Source organism: Coffea arabica, chromosome 8e (genome assembly GCF_036785885.1).
Source record: "Coffea arabica cultivar ET-39 chromosome 8e, Coffea Arabica ET-39 HiFi, whole genome shotgun sequence".
Taxonomy (NCBI): domain Eukaryota; kingdom Viridiplantae; phylum Streptophyta; class Magnoliopsida; order Gentianales; family Rubiaceae; genus Coffea; species Coffea arabica.
The window spans coordinates 1,895,654-1,919,305 of record NC_092324.1 but is presented as its reverse complement, the minus strand read 5'-3'; the positions used below and the strand labels follow the sequence as shown (position 1 = coordinate 1,919,305).

Genomic DNA, 23,652 nt, shown 5'->3' with positions numbered 1-23,652 from the left:
TGGTTCTTCCATGTAGAACTGGATTTTTAGAGAGCTTGATGGCAGAACTGTTGTCACAATAAATTGTAGTAGCTCCTTCTTGCTGAAAATGCAACTCTTCAAGAATATTCCTTAACCAAATTGCTTGACAGGCACAGGCGGTTACAGCTACATACTCTGCTTCAGTTGTTGATAATGTAACAATTGGTTACTTTTTTGAACACCATGAAATAGCTGTTGAACCCATCATGAACACATATCCAGGCGTACTCTTTCTATCATCAGAATCGCCTGCATAGTTACTGTCAGTAAAACCAAACAAATCTGATTTTTCACCATTCTTGTAAAATAATCCATACTCAATGGTTCCCTGCAAGTATCGAAGAATCCTCTTGGCAGCTAGAAGATGTGTCTCCCTTGGACTTTCCATGTATCTACTAATAAGACTTACAGCATGCATAATATCAGGCCTAGTTGCTGTCAAATACATCAAACTTCCCACAATTTGCTTGTAAAGGGTGCTATCAACCCTCTTTCCTCCTGGTTCTTTGATGAGTTTTAAACCCACTTCAACTGGCGTACTAACAGAATTACAATTCGGCATTTGAAATCTGTTCAGAATTTCTTGCACATATTTTCTTTGAGAGACAAAAATTCCATTAGCATATTGCACCACTTCAATACCCAAAAAATAATGCATCTTTCCAAGATCAGACATATCAAATTCAGCCATCATAGATTTCTTGAATTTCTCAAACATGGCACTATCATTCCCAGTAAAAATAAGATCATCAACATATAAGCAAACAATCAGCAATTTACCTCCATCTCAAATCTTTATGAAAAGTGTATGCTCATATGGACATTTTTTAAATCCCTCCTTAGAAAAATAAGCATCTATACGACTATACCAAGCACGTGGGGCTTGTTTTAATCCGTATAATGCTTTCTTGAGTTTGTATACCTTATGTTCACTTCCAACCTTCACATAACCAGGAGGTTGATCAATAAATACCTGTTCTTGTAAATCACCATGTAAAAATGTTGATTTCACATCCAATTGGAAGATAGGCCATGAATTTTGTGCTGTCAATGCTATCACTATCCTAATCGTGTCATGTCTTGCGACCAGAGCAAAGACTTCTCCATAATCCACTCCAAACTCTTGCTTATAGCCTTTAGCTACCAGACGTGCTTTGTACTTGTCAACTTTTCCATTCTCCTTAAATTTCGTCTTGTACACCCACTTGACACTTATGGATTTTTGTCCTTCTGGAAGATTGGTTAACTCCCAAGTGTTATTTCGTTCAATAGTTGCAATTTCTTCATCCATTGCCTTCTGTCACTTCAAATCTTTGATAGATTCTTCAAAAACTGTAGGATCACAATCGGAAAACAGTGGAAAATATGTAAATGGGTCTTCAGATTAATCAATTCCAGTTACCTCATAATCAATCATCCATGCAGGTCTTTTTCTAATACATTGAGGTCGTCCTTCATCTTCTGCTACTATTTGGGAATTTGATACATTATCTAGACCATTTGGTGGAATTTGTTCTGTCAACTGCTGCCTATTTTCTTCATCAACTCCATCAAAATCAGCAGGTATTTGTTGTTTAATAATATTACTGCTCCATGGCCAAAAATTTTCCTCATCAAAAATTACATCTCGACTGATGACAATTTTCTTAGTGATAGGATTATACAGCTTATAGGCTTTGGATTGATCACTAACACTAAGAAAAATGCATTTCTCCCCCTTGTTATCTAGCTTTGTCCTCTTTTACTCTGGAACATGAGTATAGGTAATGCATCCAAAAATTTTGAAGTAATCCACTGTTGGTTTTCGTCCGCTCCATGCTTCCTCAGGCGTCATATTTTTAACAGCAAGTGTGGGACTTCTGTTCAATATATGAACGCTCCAGTTGACAGCTTCAGGCCAAAAATTTTTTGAAACACCACTTTTTGTCAAAATGCTCCTCACCATATTCAATATTGTACGATTCTTCCTCTCTGCAACACCATTCTGCTGTGGCGTATAAGCTGCTGTAAGTTGCTTCTGAATTCCATATTCTTCACAAAAATTTATAAATTCTTGTGAATTATACTCTCCACCACGATCACTGCGAAAAAATTTTATGGATTTGCCTGCTTCCTTTTCGACAAGAGTCATGAAATTTTTGAACGCTGAAAATGCTTCAGATTTTTCCTGCAAAAAATAGACCCAAGTTTTTCGACTATAATCATCAGTAAACGTCATAAAATAACGTTTTCCACCATTAGATGATGGATTTATAGGTCCGCATAGATCAGAGTGAACCAACTCCAAGACATTTTTTGCTCCCCACGATTTTTCTTTTGGAAAGCTATCTCGATGTTGTTTGCCAACAACACACTCTTCACAAACTTCTGAAAGAGTTGTGATTTGAGGTAAACCAGCTACCATATTTTTCTGTTGCAAAGTTTTCAGTCCACCAAAATTCAAATGTCCATAACGAAAATGCCATAACCATGCCACATCTTTCGATTTTGTCGAGAAACATGAATGAGTAAAGTTCTGCAAATAGAGTGGGAACATACGATTTGCCATCATCTTAACTTGAGCAATTAAGCTCAACTTTGCATCTCGAATCTGACATACACCATCTTTGATTGAAATCTCGTACCCTTTTTCGAGCAACTGACCCACGCTAAGCAAATTTGTCTTTAAGTCTGGAACAAAAAGAACATCAGTAATAGTGTGGGTAGAAGAATTTTCTTTAGCTTGGATAATTACCCTTCCTTTTCCCATAACAGAAATTGTAGAGTTGTCACCAAACTTGACAGTGCTACGGAATGACTCGTCCAATTCAGAGAATGCCTTCTTATCTCCACACATGTGATTGCTGCAACCGGTGTCTAAATACCATGTGTTTTGTTGAGTTTTTTCACTCATGTGGCACACCATCAAAAGAGACACTTCTTCTTCTTTTTCTGTAAAATTAGTCCTTTCTCCATTTTGTCTATTCAAATTAGTTCGATATTCGGACTGATAATGGCCATACCTATGACATTTGTAGCATTCAACATTGGACTTGTCTGCTGACTTTGGCCTTTGATTTTTTAATGAATAGCCTCATCGTCCTCTTCTTCTTCCTTGAAATTGATTTTCTTGGTGCTGGTATTGTTGTTGTTGGTTGCCATGATCATTATTTCCTCTACCTCTGCCTCTGCCTCTGCCTCTGCCTCCTCTCCATGTTGAGTGACTTTCTGCTGAAGCCACTAGTGCTTGCCGCTCTTTCTCTTGTTGGTTAATTTTTTGCTCATGAACCAACAAAGAACTCTGCAACTCATCAATTGAAATTGCATCAATATCTTTCGATTCCTCTATACAGCATACAACAAAATTAAATTTTATTGTCATTGACCGAAGAATCTTCTCGACAATGGTGACGTCTTTCAAATTTTCTCCATGGATCCTCATCTTGATAGCGATTGCCATCGTTCTTGCGAAATAATCAGTGACTGATTCGCTTGACTTCATGCGTAAAGTCTCAAATTCGGTCCGAAGAGCTTGAAGCTGCACCCGCTTCGCCTTTGCATTTCCTTGATACTTTTTCTTCATGGAGTCCCAAATTTGTTTGGAGGTATCTTTGCTAAGAATTGTCTCCAAAATGGCTCGATCAATAGCTTGAAAAAGATAATTTTTGGCTTTAAGATCTTTCAGTTTCAATGCTTCCAACTCCATTTTCTGCACCTCTGACAATATTTCTCCGACTGTTGGCTCTGCTACTCCAGATTCGACAACCTGCCAATACTCCTTGGATTTCAAGAAGTTCTCCATTAGCATACTCCAATGATCATAGTGACCATCAAAGCGAGGAATTGCTGGCTGCACAAAATTGTCGGTGGCCATCGTAATTTACAATTCTCACAACTCACTTTTGATTTCACTCACTAGCCTAGCTCTGGTACCACTGATACAAATATTGAGGCAAATAATAAGAGAAGCAAAGGACAAATGCTTATTTCTTTGTAAAACTCACACAACTTATAACATGAAATTACTCTATTTATAGAGTTTAAACCAACTCCACTAACTATCCCAATAACTCCACTCACTCCACTAGTAACTCCACTAACTCCACTAGGTACTCCACTAATCCCACTAGTTATTCCACTAATCCCACTAGTTATTCCACTAACTCCACTAATTAGGTAGCATAAACAAATATGATTAATTAACAACGGTAAATACTTCTAACACTTTGCAGCTATCTTTTTTAACTGCACAGGGAAAATTTAAGTTTCTTTTTTAACTCAATCAAATACCAATTAATATCATAAAGTCAGGGGGGTTTGTATTGCAGATATTGGTAAGTTTACTGTTGATTGCAGCGTTAGTTATATAATTATATCTATTACTTGTTCTATGCCTTGTGGCCTTCATTTCATGGTCATCGCTTTGAATTTTTTTGCAGGCATGTGCTTTGTACAACAATTGGTGGCCAATGCTAACAGGTACTAGAATGTGGGATTTTTGGCACAATGTCGATTACCTATTCTTGATAATTGGCTTCTGCATATGACTCTGATATCTTGGAACTTCAAAAATGACAGAGAAAAAAAGATACAAGCTTTTTTGTTTTTTTAATATAGATAAAAACCCATATGAACTGAAGAAACTCTACTCAGGATTGGGATTTTACTCCTCCTCACCATTTCCTCAAAAGTTAAGCTGAAAATTCTCCCTTTCTTTTCCCAAATTATTTTTCCGTCAAAAGACTACGCGAAATTGAGGGGCGTCGGAGCCTTGAGCCGGCAGAATCTCCCAGCGGCAAGGTTCGAGCTCGTCGGAAACAGGGCAGAAGCCGGCGAGGGTGACCTTGTCGGTAGAAGCGGCAACGGAACCGAATTCGAAAACGATGATATCAGCTGGTGGTGGGCCTGGCCGCCGGACCTCCACTGCTCCGTTCATGCCGAGAACTTCAGAAGCGGATTGGGTTTTAACGGGTTCGGATTTTTGGGTCGCGGGTTTGGAGTCGGTATCATTTTTGGTTCCCTTGAACCATGAAAAAATACCCATCGGTGGTGAATCAGCTATGTTGCTTACAAAATGAACTAGTTAGAACTTCCAGAGAGGGAACGGGCTCTACGCATTCCAGTTTTATTTGAGGAAGAAATCAAGAAAGAGGATAGCTTTCGTTGAGGGCAAAATGACGAGAATGCCATTTAATTTTTTGTTACTAGTATCATATTTTGGGACAGAAATAGAAGGATATTTAACTATTTGATGATCATATAGAGTATTTAGATTTTCAATGTTATTTCCCTGTATAATAAACCAAGGAAAATCTGATGCATTTTTTATTTTTCTCTATCTGGTTTGGAAAAATGCATCTAGAAAGCTACATATTTTTGGATTGAGGAATAAACACCATGATTTTATGGCAAGTTATTCATGTAGTATGATGGATGGATTTGCATTTTGGCCTTCAACTCTTTGGTGAGCTGCATCTGCTATATTTATAGGTGGCAAACAAATTCATTTTATTAAATTTATCCATACTCGCTCATGAATAGATGAGTATGAATATCTTAAGTTTTTGCATCTAAGTATAAATGGGTTATCCAATAATATCCATTTAACCCATCTAACCTATCTAAATGGGTATAAATAGGTATTATTAGGTGTCTTCCCCCAAACCTCATTTCTTTCCCACCCATTTTTTTTTCAAAATTTTCATTTTATCACGATGTTAACTACTTTCGTTTCATTATTATTATTATTATTATTATTATTATTATTATTATTATTATTATTATTATTATTATTATTATTATTATTATTTATTAGTTTCATCTTATCATTTTCTTTTCTCTTAGTTTGTTAACTTGTTCAATTTTTAGCATTATTAATTTGTGACAAGTTTTAACTTCTTTTCCTACCTTTTCAAAATGAAATTTTAAATTTAGACACAAAAAAAAATGCTAGAATATCAAAAATTTTGGATTAAATTTTTATGTTAACTTTTATAGTGTTTAGTTCAAATTTTTATATTCTTATTGTTCCATTATTAAATAGTATGTAATTTTGCAACATACAGTACGCAAGGGAAAAAAATTAGTAATTAGGCTCATTGAGCATTATAAGTAAACATTTAAAACTAATGATGGGTGCAAAGGATGGGATAAATTGATAACTTAATTTGCAAAAATAAATTTAAATGAATTTACAAAAAGTTAAAATAAATGGATTATAAATGAATAATTAGGTTACCCAATTCATTTTTTGACTTACCCATTTTTACTCATTTAATTAGATGGGTATAAATGAGTTGACTCACTTATACCCATTACCTATTTTAACCAACCTAACCCGGTCCAAATCACCCATTTTGACACCTCTACACATAAGTCACCCTTTATTTGTTTAGTATTTTTTTCTTATATACGCAGCTAGAAGTTGATGAGCTTCTTAAATCCAATTTTTATGCTCCTGAAAAATTAGCAAATCCAGAGAAACTTTTAGAAATAAATCAAAATTGGGGTCAGACCCTTTTGTTAACTAAAATTGAAGAGTGAAAAGAAAACTGTCATTCTCAAATTTCGCACAATGCTATATGCATTGCAATCTTTATGTAGACTTATGGGCAAATTGATTCATGTACTTAGTTATCATTGAGCTCATGATCTCACAAGCGCATATTTGGGGGGGTAGGTAAGAATGCTGCATTTGCTGAAGTTAAAATTAAAGAAAAACAGTTAAAAAAATACATTAACAAAATGCAGCATATGAACAAGATGATGATGCAATGCACCATACTACACGCAGTGGAGAAGATAGAAAACATCAGAAACTTCTCAGAAAAATAGAAGAAGAAGAGAAAGCAGTGTCGTCAACAACAAGGAGGGAAAGCAAACAAATAGAAAGGAAAGCCACAGGATGCTGCTAGTGCTAGGCTAGAATTGTTTCCTTCTCATTCCCCCATAGCTGGCGGATTCTCCATTCCCCATCATCGGCATAGAAACCAATGACAATTTCAGGAATGTGTGCTATTCTTCTGTAATTTTCACTTTCTTCCTCCTGATTCTCGACCTTTTCCATCATTCGAGAACTCATCTCATACAACCCCAGCTCTTGAAGATGGCTCAAGTGCTGAATTGCAGAAGGTAAGTCCTCTAGTGATGGAAGTCGATCAAGAACTAGTTTTCGGAGTTTTGGGCACGCTCCTTCCTCCACTGTCATCCATCTCAACCCTTCCATTCTCCTTAATCACAATTGTTTCAGCTTTAGGAACCCTCCAGCCTTGAAACTCAACCTTTCTCCCTGGTAAGATCCACAGAAAGTAATTTCACCCAAATTGGGCAAATGTTGGAAGGATTCAAGTGGATCTTTCTCAGCCCTCAACCCGCTCCATTTCAAATCTAATCTTACCAAGCTGTGAAGATGAGCTACCCATTGTGGCATCTTTTCTAAGCGGCCACGCATAATTAGCACACGAAGAGAATGAAGAAACGAACAAGAAGAAGAAGAAGGAGAAAGAGAAGGATGATGATGATTTAGATCAATTATCTCATGATCATCACCTTTTCCAATTGATTTAACGCTTAATAGCCGAAGGCTGGTGAGGTTGACAAGGGAGGAGCAGAGCTCCTTTCCATCTTCTCTTCTCAACTGTGTAATATACAACTCTCTTAATTGGGTCAATTTTCCTATCTCTTTAACTATTACAGACCCGCTGCTTGCATCTACGGTGTTTAATGTTTGTAGAGCGAGAAGCCCTCCCAATTTTGACGGACCTTTAAACCCATGAAATCCATAATCACTATCTGAGGGATCAACTCGTTGCAATACTATGAGATGCCGAAGCTTTTGCAGCTTTAGGATTTCCACGGGTAATTCCCTAACTCCTGTGTCCCCCAAATTCAGATATTCCAAATGTTGAAGCTTTCCAATAGCTCTCGGGACTCTTTCCACTTTTGTACCATATAGGCTCAGGTATGTGAGATGCAACAAGTTGAAAACCTCATTTGGTGTTTTCTCTATCTCTTGACCTCCCAATTCCAAAACCTTTAGCAACTTACTACTCCTTAGCACTTCAGCTAAGAAAGTTTTGGATAGTAATGGGTTGGTGGATCTGACTGTGATGAATGATCGAAGGTGTTCAAAAGAATAAAATTGTCTTTGTTGGTGGTATTGGATGTTGCTACTGTTACTACTACTATGGATTGCTAGACGGCGTACCTTCTCAGATGGCCACGTCATTGGTTGTCCAGTAGTAACTGTCACCATGTTTTGTTCCCTTGACTTGATGAGAATAACTTCTCTCATTAAGTCATGGATTCGACACGTGTAGGGTGTTCCTTCATATAACATTTCAGTTACTTGAATTAGGTTTCTATTGACGAGTTCACTGAAATAACGCCAGGCTACATCTTCAATACTCATTCCTTCTCTCCATTCTACAAATCTTTCAGCAGTCCATAATAGAATCAGCGTTTGGCATGCTATTAGATCATCCTCCGGATAAATGCTTAAATACAACAGACAGGGTTTGAGATGCGAAGGCAGATCGTTGTAACTCAGAGAAAGTATTCTTTTAACTCTCTCTAGCTTACCGGTGCCTTCTAATTCACCCCCAAGACTCTGTTGAATCATCTCCCATTCATCTATTCTGCTCGCGTCCTTCGAAGCCAAGAGCCCACCGATCGCAAGAATCGCCAAAGGCAAACCGTCACATTTATCCAATACAGCTTTTGCAACATCCATCAGGTGGGCGGGGCAATAATTTCCTTTAAAGATCTTGTTACAAAATAGGGTCCACGAATCTTCAATTGATAGTGGCTCCATTCTGTAGACATAATCCTGAGATTCTGTGCAAGATGCAGAGGCTACATCGGCTTTTCGTGTTGTTAGCATGACACGATTGCCGTAGTTACCCTCAGGCCGTGCAAATTTGATTGCATTCCAAAATTCCACGTTCCACACGTCATCAAACACAATTGCATACCTTCCAGCTTTTTGAAGAAAATCTTTGACAATTTTTTTCAGCTCAGCAATAGTCTTGGACTCGATCGATTGTGGGACTGGTTCCTTCCCTTCCTCGTATAATTGCCGAATCAAGTCTCTCAGGAGCTTTGGAAAGTCGCATGTTTGAGAGACGGTTACCCAGGCACGAACTGGGAAATTCTTTCTAACATCTGGATCTTCGTGGACCTTTTTGACTAGGGTAGTTTTCCCTAGTCCAGCCATACCAACCACTGAAATAACTTTGAGTTGGTGATCGTGCCCCTCGAGAAGCTTAGAAATCAGATGTTGTTTGGGCTGGTCAATGCCGACCAATTTTGCTTCCTCCACTAGAAGTGCATCATCCCTGCTATAGCGCCATGAATCGTTCATGGTTGAAGATCCAGTGACACGGTGGTCGATGCCAAATTCAACTTGGTATCTCCGACATCCTTCTGAAATATTTTTGATCCTGGACTTTATGCTTTGAATTTCACTGGCAACCTGATGACGAGCTGGCAAGCTCTTAATGGCTTTGAGAATTCTCTGAAGAGAGCCATAGAATCCATGATGTCGGTAGCCAGCAAAGCGAAGTACAAATTCATCGAGAACATCTTCAATGTCATAAGCAGCTTCGCGCACTTGCTTGATCCATTCTTGGAGCCTGAGATTAGAGGTGTCAAAATGGGTGATTTGGACGAGTTTGGATTGGATAAAATGGGTAATGGGTATAAGTGAGTCAATCCGTTTATACCCATTTAATTAGATGGATATAAATGGGTAAATCAAAAAATGAATTGGATAATCCAATTACCCATTTATAACCCATTTATTTTAACTTTTTGTAAACCCATTTAAATTCTTTTATGCAAACTAAGTTATCAATTTTTACCGCTCTTTGTACCCATCATTAGTTTTAAATATTTACTTATAATGCTTAATAAGTCTAATTACCAATTTTTTTTCCATTGATACTCTATGTCGCAAAATTACATATTATTTAATAATTGAATAATAGGAATATAAAAATTTATACTAAGTGTTATAAAAATGCAATCCAAAAATTTTGAACCCCTAACATATATAAATTTAAAATTTCATTTTAGAAAGATAAGAAAAGAAGTTAAAACTTATCATAAATTGGTAATGCTAAAAAATGAGTAAGTTAACAAACTAAGAGAAAATAAAATAATAAGATAAACCAACAAATAATAATAACAATGAAACAAAAGTAGTTAACATCATGACAAAATGAAAAATCTGAAAAAAAAAATAGGTGGGGGAAGAGAATTCTAAATGATTTAATTGGGTTTAATGGGTTGCCCAATAATACTATTTAATAAATGGGTATTATTGGGTAACCCATTTATACCCATATAAAAAAATTTATGATACCCATACCCATCTATTCATAGACGGGTACGAGTAAATTTAGTAGGTGGATTGGTTTGCCACCCATACCTGGGATCATCATCTTCTTTTGCTTCAGCCACTTTGAGGAAAGCTTTCATATGCCCCAACTCATCCTTGATGAGTTGGACCTCTTGTCGAAGCCCTCCCAATAGGCTTCCCTCCTCTTGGAGTAAGGTTGCGAGACGATTTGAAACAAAAGAGACAACAGTTTCTGCCATTTGTATTGTTTTTTGTTATATATATATATTTTTTAAGTAGAAGGAGGAGGCAGGGTTTTTGCTTCTTTTTATATGGTTATGAGTAGAAGAATGGTTTTAACTTCATACATTTTTTGGGTGCCTGAGAAGGATTTATTATATAGGAAGGAAGACCTTGGTGGGGATCAGGTTGATTCCATCGGAAGTAATGCTCTTTTTCTACCTTCCTTGTTCCCCATGGTTTAGAACTGAAGCACCACTTTAGGAATAAATCAGCCCTCAGGAGTAAGAAAGAGATAAACAAACATGGCTTTATTCTTCTTGTCCTTTTTATTCTTACGTTAAGTCTTAGCTATATCATCTTCAAAGGCTCTCAAATAAAAGAAGCACATTCTCATTGAGTCACTATTATTCTCTTCAATTGAGATGAATGTTGGAGCCAAGTCTGCCTTTCTATATTGTACTACAAAAGTATGAGGAAACAAATTCAGTAGCAGGTTCTATATTGTACTACATTGTATTTCGTCTTACCACATTTGCCGCAAGACAAGTTTGCAATGAATCAGGCTAGCCAAAAAAATATATTTTGGAATTAAAGGGAGAGAATCTACTTCATGAAAAGCAAGAACTTTTCTTCTTACAGAAAATCAGGCCAACTGTGTGTTATTAATAACCCCACCAGTAAATGTTGGCCAAGATTTACCTTCTTCCTGCAATAATTTATTCCGTAGGGTAGATGGAATCAACTTGAAATGTTATATTCTTTCTTCAATACTGCAAATTAGTATCATTTACCCCTTTTGGTGTCAATTACCCCTATGGGAAATAATAAGATAAACATAGATGGCTTCATTCTTCGTATCCTAAATATTCTTACTTCAACTCTTCTGTTATCCTCTTTGACAGCTTTCGAAGGAAAGAAAACACTTTCTCAGTTAATCTCTGTTATTCTGTGTCAGCGTGACATTGCTTATACCTGGTGCCAAGTATTGTTGCTTATGATATTTCATATGCATAAATTTTCATTTTCACCAGATAGAATATTGTAAGTGAGAACTAACAGGAATTTGAAGCAACTTAATTCAAAAATAAAACTAATCCGTGCTTCAAAAAATCCAGTTCAATTTCTGTGTTGCCCCAACATAAAGAAAAAAATAATCATGGACTGTTGAAACAATTATGGTTTGTAACTTTAGCAAGGAAAGAAGCCCTCTTAATTCTGATGGAACTCTAATATGTTAAAACAACCAGGCATGACGAATTTTTTCCAGATGTAAGGATTTCCATTGGTAACCCCCTGGCAACTGGCAATAGCATCACCCATATCTAGATATTCTAAATTCTGAAGCTCTCAAATGCATTTGGGATTGTTTTTAACTTTTTGTTCTCCTTCATTTGGGATTTCGTTAAATTCGCACCGCCAAAATGCAAAACCCAAACCTGATAAGAGAACAGATTTTGGATAGTGACTCCATGGACCAATACCCAAACCTGTTTGTATACATTGTGTTTTCACTAAGAGCACGCCCTATTTCAGTTATAGTTTCTTCAGGGCCGCTTAAAGTTTTGTACCAGCTTGCTGATCTTGATAAAATTTTCTGGGTATATAAGGAAAACTTAATGATCCAAACCAGTAATTTTATGAACTGTTCTAGACAGATCAAGTTGAAAATCCATTTGGAATTTCTATAAATTCACACCTCTAAAATCATAACACTATTCAAGAGAACAGATAAGGAGGCTTTTTAACTAGTGACTCCATGATCCAAACCTTTATGTGTCTGTGTCTAAAGTTTTCTCCAGCAGCATGCTCTATTTCAGTAAAAGTTTTTTAACTGCCACTTAAAGATTCATACCAACTTGCTGATCTTGAAAACTATTTCGTGGTATATAAGAACTTAACAATCCAAACCAGTGATCTCAAGGTATTTCCTGGAGATACCTTGTAATTTCTCCAATTTACTTGGTGAGTGAAAGATGCTTATTGGCACTCTATCTGACTCAATAACAAATGGCTCTTACACCAACACAACACTGGCAATTAACTCAACAAGAGTCACTAAAAGTTATGCATATCATGTTACTCTATAAGACGTATTTTCCATATGAAAATCATTCCTGAATACAGATATCCACTAGCTCCATCTGACACATTAGCTATTGGCTCCTTGCACTACAACTGACACTCACAACTATAGCTGTCAAATAAATCCATTTAACTAAGTTTACGCATACCCGCCCATGAATAGATGGGTATGGGTATGTTAAATTTTTGCATATGGGTATAAATGGGTTACCTAATAATACCTATTTAATAAATGAATATTATTGGCTAACCCATCAAATCTAATTAACCCATTTAGAATTGTCTTTCCCCAAATCTTCTCTCTTCCCCCACCCATTAACTTGCTCATTTTTCACCATTACTAATTTATGACAAGTTTTAGCCTCTTTTCTTATTTTTCCAAAATGAAATTTTAAATTTACATACGAAAAAATGCTAGAGGTTCAAAATTTTTTAATTAAGTTTTTAAATGCTAGAGGTTCAAAATTTTTTAATTAAGTTTTTATGTTAACTTTTATAGTACTTAGTTCAAAATTTTATATTCTTATTGTTTAATTATTAAATAGTATGTAATTTTGCGACATAGAGTACATATGGGAAAAAAATTGATAGTTAGATTTATTGAGTATTATAAATAAATATTTAAAACTAATGATGGATGCAAAGGATGGTATAAATTGATAACTTAATTTGCAAAAATGAATTTGAATGAATTTACAAAAAGTTAAAATAAATGGGTTATAAATGGGTAATTGGATTACCCAATTCATTTTTTGACTTACCCATTTATACCCATATAATTAAATTGGTATAAATGGATTGATTCACTTATACCTATTATCCATTTTACCCAATCCAAACCCGTCCAAATCACCCATTTTGACACCTTTACTCACAACTAAGACTAAGCTTGCAAGGTCTCCGTATATCTGAGAGAGAGTCCAGTTACAGTTCAATGTACTTTCATATCAAAATCATTCTTCAAAAAAATCCCATTCAAAATACTATCTAACAGCATTTTAAAGCTTCATCTAAATACTTTCTATGATATTGCATGTAACTGTTTAAGGGAGTATGTTGACCTGTATCTTAGTATCTAATATCTAACAGCATCTTGTGTCATTGCTTCATTTATTGGTGCTTCTAGCTTCCAGTTACATTCATTCACATTATGTGCATCCAAACTATCACTTAGCTTGTACCTTCAAGGCATTATATCCACAGAAAAAAAAAACAGAAATTAAAAAAAAGTATATAAACAGTTTCCACACAGATTAAGTATATTCACGACAATTTATGCATTCTGCAACGGACTCAATTAAGTAGTTTTAGCACACTTAAAATTGAGTAAGATCAGCACTCATACAAACCATCCCATAGTTCACCTTCTTCTTCTTCTTCTTCTTCTTCATTTTTTTTTTTTTTTTGTTTTTACCCATCCCTTCACCCTTCCCACCTCTAATTGTCAAGCCCAAAATTTGAAGCCTAAACCTGGCAGTGGGAAGTATTATAAGAGCCCTCCCCTGCCCCAGTGTTTCGTTCATTTCATCCTTCAATCTGCACAATAATGCCCTGAACTTATTGCATGATGCATTTACATTTTATAGCAAGACCTCTTAACAACCCATCATTGGACAGACCACACGAACAGTTGACAAAGACCTCTTAACAACTCAAACATTGAAGCCAGAGTAATGCTTTTTTTTTTTTTAGTAATGTTGCTTATGATCTTTGATATGCTATATCTTCATTTGACCAGAAACTGCAAGCAACTCAATTCAGAAATAAAACTAATCCGGTTCGATTTTCTGTGTTGCCCCACAATAAAGGAGAAACTAGTTATTAGAAGCCCCTAAAACATATTAAATCATTTCCTTACTTCATTATATTTTTTCTTTTATTATTCCTTCATCTTGTTCTTGACAAAACTCCCCCATCTTGGTCAATTTAGGTTATGCATTTACTTAGTTTAATTTTTCTTTGCTTTTACCTTCAATTTTTACAATTTTGTTACTCTCACTTATTTAAGTAAAATACGAACGCATAGGCTGGTACACCTAAGTAACTAAAGGATATATGATTTTAAAGTATTGCTAAAATTTCATTTTTAATATTTTCTTTAAGCGGTGGATAAATGAAAAAAAAAAGAAAGTAAAATGTGTCTAGAGAAAAAAATTTGATAGAGAGAAAATGCATGGTAAAAAAAAGTAAAAGGAATAGAAATAAAATGGATGAACAACAGAAAAGAAAACAAATGGAAGAATGAAAAATGAGTCAAGATCCATGGGTCAAGAGTATTTGATGAAAAAACATGAAACAAGGCCAAATTACCTAATTGAAAAAACTGTGAGAGGCAAAGTGCAACTCTACCAAAACTTCATGGGATTTACTATAATTCACCTTATCAATTAAGACCGCCACACATAATCGCAAATTGATAGAAGGTAAGTATTGAATCTTGATCTCCACGCCACCAAGACTGGTGGTGACCGCAAGGCCAAAGGTCTGGTGGCTCACCTTCCTTTAGATTACAGAACCAGAAAAGCCACATTGCTCCGCACATTTCAGGGACTGACATGACATCATTCACTGACTTCGTTCTACATTGTGTCAGTCTTTTACCACAAAAACGATAAAGACAACCATACCATACATTATAAAGTATGGTAAATTCTGTAGTATATTCAACTAATCCAAGACGGGTATGGAAAGGTAAAGAATATGGCAAAGAAGCAGACACGTTGCAAACTGACATGTACGGAGGACAAAGGGAATGTTTCTACAAAAGCAAGTGTTGACCTATAACAGGCGCGGGCGGTGTGAGGGAATTCACATAAATATAAGGGATAATTGCATAAACCTCCCCTGAGGTTTCTGACATTTGCACTGACTTCCCTTGTGGTTTGAAAAATTATACTGACCTCCCCTAAGGTTACTAATCCTTTGCAAATTCAGTCCAAACGATTAAAATATTGTTTTAGGGAGTGAAATTAGAATTTTTTACCAGATTTGCCCTTTGTGCTACATGTCCAATAAATAACAAAGTATTATAAATCAATTAACAATTAATAAATTTTAAGGAGTGTAGTTTATGGGTAAATACGCATTATCCATTTAAAATACCAGCTCTTTATGAATATTTTACTTTCAAACATTTAATTAAATACAAATATTTATGCTCAAATGCATATTTGTATTTACTCTCAAATATTTAATCTTTGTTAAATACAAAACCTACCAATCTCTTTTCCGTAAAAATATTAATGTAACACTTTTTCAATTTTAGTTACAAACATTTATGTATTTAACAACATAAATAAAATGATTCAAAATAAAATGCCTATAAAGAGCCAATACTTTACTCATGTAATGTATGAAAATCATAAATAATTAATACTTTATAGGCCATTTCTTTTTTTTTAATATTTAATTTATATTAAATAGATAACCTACCAATTTCCTTTTTGCAAGAATATTACTGTAAGACTTTTTTGAATTTTACTTACAAACATTGATATATTTAATATTTATGCTCAAATACAGATTTGTATTTACTCTCAAATATTTAATTTTTGTTAAATACAAAACCTACCAATCTCTCTTCCGTAAAAATATTAATGTAACACTTTTTCAATTTTAGTTACAAACATTTATGTATTTAATATAAATAAAATGATTCAAAATAAAATGCCCATAAAGAGCCAATACTTTACTCATGTAATAGATGAAAGCCATAAATAATTAATACTTTATGGGCCATTTCTTTTTTTAATATTTAATTTATATTAAATAGATAACCTACCGATTTCCTTTTTGCAAGAATATTACTGTAACACTTTTTGAATTTTACTTACAAACATTGATATATTTAATATTTACGCTCAAATACAGATTTGTATTTACTCTCAAATATTTAATTTTTGTTAAATACAAAACCTACCAATCTCTCTTCCGTAAAAATATTAATGTAACACTTTTGCATTTTTAGTTACAAACATTTATGTATTTAATATAAATAAAATGATTCAAAATAAAATGCCCATAAAGAACCAATACTTTATTCATGTAATAGATGAAAGCCATAAATAATTAATACTTTATGGGCCATTTCTTTTTTAATATTTAATTTGTATTAAATAGATAATCTATCGATTTTCTTTTTGCAAGAATATTACTGGAACACTTTTGAATTTTACTTACAAACATTGATATATTTATCATAAATTAAATGTTTGAAAGTAAAATACACGTAAAGAGTCGGTACTTTAAATAGGTAATGCGTATTTGCCTATAGACTACACTTCTTAAAGTTTATTAATTGTTAATTGATTTGTAGCACTTTGCCATTCATTAGACATGTAGCACAAATGGAAAATCTGGTACAAAATTCTAATTTCACTTCCTAAAACAATATTTTAATCGTTTGGACTGAATTTACAAAGGATTAGTAACCTCAAGGGAGGTCAGTATAATTCTTCAAACCACAGGGGAGGTCAGTGCAAATGTCAGAAATCTCAGGGGAGGTTTCTACAATTATCCCTAAATATAATGGGGCTAGGAATAAAACACCAAAGAGGAAGCATAAGCAGTATTAAACATAGCCATGCAGGTGGTATTTAACATAAACTGATTTTTGTGAAAGTAAAAAACATATTGCCCATAACATACCTGCTCTTTATGATTTTTTTGCATTACATTAACAAAATACTAGCTATTTATGGGCATTTTACTCTGAATCATTACATTTATGTAAAATACATAAATGCTTGTAACTAAATTTGAAAAAGTGTTACACTAATATTTTTATGAAAGAGAAACTGGTAGATTTTGTATTTAATAAATTTAAAATATGTGAAAGTAAAAAAGATTGCTCCCATAACATACCATTATGGTTTTTTGCATTACATCAACAAAATACTAGATATTTATGGGCATTTTACTCTGAATTATTACATTTATGTAAAATACATAAATGTTTGTAACAAAAATTGAAAAAATATTACACTTATATTTTTACGAAAAGGAACTGGTAGATTTTGTATTTAATAAATTTTAAATATATGAAAGTAAAAAAGATTGCGCCCATAACATACTAACTCTTTATGGGTTTTTGCATTACATCAACAAAATACTAGCTATTTATGGGCATTTTACTCTGAATCATTACATTTATGTAAAATACATAAATGTTTGTAACTAAAATTGAAAAAAGTGTTACACTTATATTTTTACGAAAGGGAAACTGGTAGATTTTGTATTTAACTAATTTTAAATATGTGAAAGTAAAAAAGATTGCGCCCGTAACATACCAGCTCTTTATGGGTTTTTTGCATTATATCAACAAAATACTAACTATTTATGGGCATTTTACTCTGAATAATTACATTTATGTAAAATACATAAATATTTGTAACTAAAATTGAAAAAGTATTACACTTATATTTTTACGAAAGGAAAACTAATAGATTTTGTATTTAATATAAATTAAATATGTTAAAGCAACATTACAGGTGATTTTATTAGTTACTTAATTTGTTAATAAGAAATAAGGTTTCTTTTGCAAAATTTGGGGGGATTTGAAAGCGTAAATACACTATTACATCATGTTACTTGATACCCAACGGCTTTTCAAGTTTTAGGTCACAAAATACCTTTACACATGTCCATCCAAGACACATTTCCTATGATTTGTGACCACAATTGCTTGCTTCTTCTTTTCCCCTACCTTTCCACACCTCTTTTTTGACCAATAAACATACCGCAGCAACAGTATCCCAAAATTGAATGGTAAAAAAAGATACAAGCTTTTTTGTTTTTTCTAGTATAGTTAAAAACCCGTATGAACTGAAGAAACTCTACCCAGGAATGGACTGAGATTTTACTCCTCCTCACCATTTCCTCAAAAGCTAAGCTGAAAATTCTCCCTTTCTTTTTTGCCAATTATTTTTCCGTCGAAAGACTATGCGAAATTGAGGGGCGTCGGAGCCTTGAGTCGGCAAAATCTCCCATCGGCAAGGTTCGAGCTCGTCGGAAACAGGGGAGAAGCCGGCGAGGGTGACCTTATGGGTTTGGAGTTGGTATCGTTTTTGGCTCCCTTAAACCATGAAAAAATACCCATTGGTGAATTGGTTATGCTGCTCAAAAAAAGGACTTTTACAGAAGAAAGGGTACTGGGGTTTCTGGGCATTCCAGTTTTATTTGAGGAAGAAACGAAGAGAGGATAGCTTTTGATGAGGGCAAAATGATGAGAATGCCATTTAATTTTTGTTACTAGGAGTATTATACTTTGGGACAGAAATAAAAGGATATTTAAATGTTAGATCATCATACAGTATTTAGATTTTCAATATTATTTCACTGTATAAAAAACTAAGGAAAATCTGACGCATTTTTAGAAAGCTAGAGTTCATATTTTTGGATTGAGGTATAAACACAATGATTCTGTGGCAAGTTATTCATGTAGTATGATGGATGGATTTGCATTTCGGCCTTCAACTCTTTGGTGAGCTGCATCTGCTGTGAGTCACCCTTTATTTGTTTAGTATTTTTTCCTCTTACATACGCAGCTAGGTGCTGAGGAGCTTCTCAAATCCCATTTTTGTGCTCCTAAAAAATTGGCAAATCTAGAGAAGCTTTTAGAAATAAATCAAAATTGGGATCAGACCCTTTTGTTATCTAAAATTGAAGAGTGAAAAGAAGATCGTCATTCTCAAATTTGGCACTGTGCTATATGCATTGCAATCTTTATGTAGACTTATGGGCAATTGATTCCTGTACTTGGTCATCATTGAGCTCATGATCTCTCAAGCGCTTATTTGGGGAGGTAGGTAAGAATGCTTCATTTGCTGAAGTTAAAATTAAAGAAAAACAATTAAAAAATACATTAACAAAGTGCAGCATATGAACAAGATGATGATGCAATGCACGTAATGGAGAAGATAGAAAACAGGGAGGGAAAGCAAACAAAGAGAAAGGAAAGCCACAGGATGCTGCTAGTGCTAGGCAAGGGATGTTTTCTTCTGCTTTCCCCATAGCCGGCGGATTCTCCATCCACCATCATCTGTATAGGAACCAATGACAATTTCAGGAATGTGTGTCATTCTTCTGTAATCTTCACTTTCTTCCTCCTGATTCTCGACCTTTTCCAACATTCGAGAACTCATCGCATACAAACCCAGCTCTTGAAGATGGCTCAAGTGCTGAATTCCCGAGGGTAAGTCCTCTAGTAATGGAAGTTGTTCCAAAACTAGTTTTCGGAGATTTGGGCAGGCACCCTCTTCCACTGTCATCCATCTCAACCCTTCCATTTTCCTTAACCACAACCGTTTCAGCTTTAGGAACCCTCCAACCTTGAAACACAACCTTTCTCCCTGGTAAGATCCACAGAAACTAATTTCACCCAAATTGGGCAAATGTTGGAGGAATTCAAGCGGATCCTCCTCAGCCCTTAATCCGCTCCAATTCAAATCTATTCTTACCAAGCCGTGAAGATGAGCTACCCATTTTGGCATCTTTTCTAAGCGGCCGCGAATAAATAGCATACGAAGAGACTGAAGAAACGAACAAGAAGAAGAAGAAGAAGAAGAAGAAGAAAGAGAAGGAAGATGATGATTTAGATCAATTATCTCACGATCATCACCTTTTCCAATTGATTCAACGCTTAATTCCCGAAGGCTGGTGAGGTTGGCAAGGGAGGAGCAGAGCTCCTTTCCATCCTCTCTTCTCAACTGTGTAATAAATAACTCTCTTAATTGGGTCAATTTTCCTATCTCTATAACTATTACAGACCCGCTGCTTGCATCTATGGTGTTTAACCTTTGTAAAGCGAGAAGCCCTCCCAATTTTGACGGACCTTTAAACCCATGAATTCCAAAATCTTCATCTGAGGGATCAACTCGTTGGAATACTGTGAGATGCCGAAGCTTTTGCAGCTTTAGGATTTCCACGGGTAATTCCCTAACTCCAGTGTTCCCCAAATTCAGATATTCCAAATGTTGAAGCTTTCCAATGGTTCTTGGGACTCTTGCCACTTTTGTACCAAATAGGCTCAGGTATGTGAGATGCAACAAGTTGAAAATCTCATTTGGTGTTTCCTCTATCTCTTGACCTACCAATTCCAAAACCTTTAGCAACTTGCTACTCCTTAGAACTTCAGATAAGAAAATTTTGGATAGTAATGGGTTGGTGGACCTAACTGTGATGAATGATCGAAGGTGTTCAAAGGAATAAAATTGTCTTTGTTGGTGATGTTGGATGTTGCTACTGTTACTACTACTATGGACTACTAGACGGCGTACCTTCTCAGATGGCCACGTCATTGGTTGTCCAGTAGTAATTGTCACCATGTTTTGTTCCCTTGACTTGATGAGAATAACTTCTCTCAATAGGTCATGGATTTGACACGTGACGGGTGATCCTTCATAAAACACTCGAGTCACTTGAATTAGGCTTCTTCTGATGAGTTCACCGAGATAACCCCAGGCTACATCTTCAATACTCATTCCTTCTCTCCATTCTACAAAATTTTCAGCAATCCATAAGGGAATCAGCCCCTGGCAGTCTATTAGATAATCCTCCGGATAAATGCTTAAATACAACAGACAGGGTTTGAGATGCGAAGGCAGATCGTTGTAACTCAGAGAAAGTATTCTTTTAACTCTCTCTAGCTTACCCCCAAGACTGTGTTGAATCATCTCCCATTCATCTATTCTGCTCACGTCCTTCGAAGCCAAGAGCCCACCGATCGCAAGAATCGCCAAAGGCAAACCGTCACATTTATCCAATACAGCTTTTGCAACATCCATCAGGTGGTCGGGGCAACGATTTCCTTTAAAGATCTTGTTACAAAATAGGGTCCACGAATCTTTAATTGATAGTGGCTCCATTTTGTAGACAAAATCCTGAGATTCTGTGCAAGAGGCAGGGGCTACATCGGCATTTCGTGTTGTTAGCATGACACGATTGCCGTAGTTACCCTCAGGCAGTGCAAATTTGATTTCATTCCAAAATTCCACGTCCCACACGTCATCGAACACAATTGCATACCTTCCAGCTTGTTGAAGAAAATCTTTGACAATTTCTTTCAGCTCAGCGGTAGTCATGGACTCGATCGATTGTGGGGCTGATTTGTCCAAGTCCTTGTGCAACTTCCGAATCAAGTCTCTCAGGAGCTTTGGAAAGTCGCATGTTTGAGAGACGGTTACCCATGCACGAACTGGGAAATTCTTTCTAACATCTGGATCTTCATGGACCTTTTTGACTAGGGTAGTTTTCCCTAGTCCAGCCATGCCGACCACTGAAATAACTTTGAGTTGGTGATCGTGCCCCTCGAGAAGCATAGAAATCAGATGTTGTTTGGGCTGGTCAATGCCAACCAATTTTGCTTCCTCCACTAGAAGTGCATCATCCCTGCTATAGCGCCATGAGTCGTTCATGGTTGAAGATCCAGTGACACAGTCATCGATACCAAATTCAACTTGGTATCTCTGACGTCCTTCTGAAATATTTTTGATCCTGGACTTTATGCTTTGAATTTCACTGGCAACCTGATGACGAGCTGGCAAGCTCTTAATGGCTTTGAGAATTCTCTGAAGAGAGCCACAGAATCCATGATGTCGGTAGCCAGCAAAGCGAAGTACAAATTCATCGAGAACATCTTCAATGTCATAAGCCACTTGCTTGATCCATTCTTGGAGCCTAGGATTAGAGGTGTCAAAATGGGTGACTTGAGCGGGTTTGGGTCGGGTAAAATGAGTAATGGGTATAAGTGAGTCAATCCATTTATACCCATTTATAACCCATTTATTTTAATTTTTTGTAAACTCATTTAAATTCTTTTTTGCAAACTAAGTTATCAATTTATACCGCTCTTTGTACCCATCATTAGTTTTAAATATTTACTTATAATGCTCAATAAGTCTAATTACCAAATTTTTTCCCATTGATACTCTATGTCACAAAATTACATATTATTTAATAATTGAATAATAAGAATATAAAAATTTGAACTAAGTGCTATAAAAATTAATATAAAAATGCAATCCAAAAATTTTGAACCCCTAACATTTTTTTCATATATAAATTTAAAATTTCATTTTAGAAAGATAAGAAAAGAGGCTAAAACTTATCATAAATTGGTAATGCTAAAAAATGAGTAAGTTAACAAACTAAGAGAAAATAAAATAATAAGATAAACAAACAAATAATAATAATAATGAAATAAAAGTAGTTAATATCATGACAAAATGAAAATTTTGAATAAAAAATGGGTGAGGGAAGAGAAGAGAGTTGGGGGAAGAGAATTCTAAATGGGTTAATTGGATTTGATTGGTTACCCAGTAATATTCATTTAATAAATGGGTTATATTGGGTAACCCATTTATACCCATATAAAAAATTTAAGATTCCCATACCCATCTATTTATGGGCACCGGCATGAGTAAATTTAATTAAGTGGATTGGTTTGCCACCCATACCTGGGATCATCATCTTCTTTTGGTTCAGCCACTTTGAGGAAAGCTCTCATATGCCCCAACTCATCCTTGATGAATTGGACCTCTTCTCGAAGCCCTCCCAACAGGCTTCCCTCCTCTCGGAGTAAGGTTGCGAGATGATCTGACACAAAAGAGACAACAGTTTCTGCCATTTGTATTGTTTTTTGTTTTTTTTTCAAGAAGAAGAAGGAGGAGGCTGGGTTTTTGCTTCTTTTTATATGGTTATGAGTAGAAGAATGGTTTTAACATCATATATTTTTTGGTGCCTGAGAAGGATTTATTATATAGGAAGGAAGACCTTCGTGGGGATCAGGTTGATTCCATCGGAAGTAATGCTCTTTTTCTACCTTCCTTGTTCCCCGTGGTTGGGAATTTGTAGAAAGAAAGTTGAAATGATTTATTCTTTCTTCGCTCCTGGAAATTAGTATCATAGTGAGAGCTGAAGCACCACTTTAGGAATAAATCAGTCCTTACGAGTAAGAAAAGAGATAAACAAACATGGCTTTATTCTTCTTG

The 23,652-nt window shown here is 35.3% G+C and overlaps 3 protein-coding genes across 3 annotated transcripts; all 3 read right to left on the bottom strand.

The window, feature by feature from the left end:
* Positions 1 to 3,094: 3,094 nt before the first annotated feature.
* Positions 3,095 to 3,874, bottom strand: LOC140012992 (uncharacterized). Its single transcript, XM_072061838.1, has one exon. It carries the CDS (start codon positions 3,872 to 3,874, stop codon positions 3,095 to 3,097), a length of 780 nt encoding a protein of 259 aa, XP_071917939.1.
* A 3,360-nt stretch (positions 3,875 to 7,234) lies between these two features.
* Positions 7,235 to 10,762, bottom strand: LOC113707060 (disease resistance protein RPM1-like). The gene is made up of 2 exons (XM_072061836.1): positions 10,430 to 10,762; positions 7,235 to 9,632 (listed from the first exon to the last, which is right to left on the bottom strand). Exons 1-2 carry the CDS (start codon positions 10,597 to 10,599, stop codon positions 7,235 to 7,237), a joined length of 2,568 nt encoding a protein of 855 aa, XP_071917937.1. The 5' UTR covers positions 10,600 to 10,762.
* Positions 10,763 to 19,641: 8,879 nt separating this feature from the next.
* Positions 19,642 to 23,288, bottom strand: LOC113703894 (disease resistance protein RPM1-like). The gene is made up of 2 exons (XM_027225399.2): positions 23,119 to 23,288; positions 19,642 to 22,339 (listed from the first exon to the last, which is right to left on the bottom strand). Exons 1-2 carry the CDS (start codon positions 23,286 to 23,288, stop codon positions 19,642 to 19,644), a joined length of 2,868 nt encoding a protein of 955 aa, XP_027081200.2.
* Between the last annotated feature and the right edge of the window lie 364 nt (positions 23,289 to 23,652).

Excerpts from the sequence above, each read along its gene's own strand:
- LOC140012992 (XM_072061838.1), bottom strand. The coding sequence starts at position 3,874 with ATGGCCACCGACAATTTTGTGCAGCCAGCAATTCCTCGCTTTGATGGT.
- LOC113707060 (XM_072061836.1), bottom strand. The coding sequence starts at position 10,599 with ATGGCAGAAACTGTTGTCTCTTTTGTTTCAAATCGTCTCGCAACCTTA. Across the intron at positions 9,633-10,429 it reads AAAGAAGATGATGATCCCAG|GCTCCAAGAATGGATCAAGC; the intron begins GTATGGGTGGCA and ends CTCTAATCTCAG.
- LOC113703894 (XM_027225399.2), bottom strand. The coding sequence starts at position 23,288 with ATGGCAGAAACTGTTGTCTCTTTTGTGTCAGATCATCTCGCAACCTTA. Across the intron at positions 22,340-23,118 it reads AAAGAAGATGATGATCCCAG|GCTCCAAGAATGGATCAAGC; the intron begins GTATGGGTGGCA and ends CTCTAATCCTAG.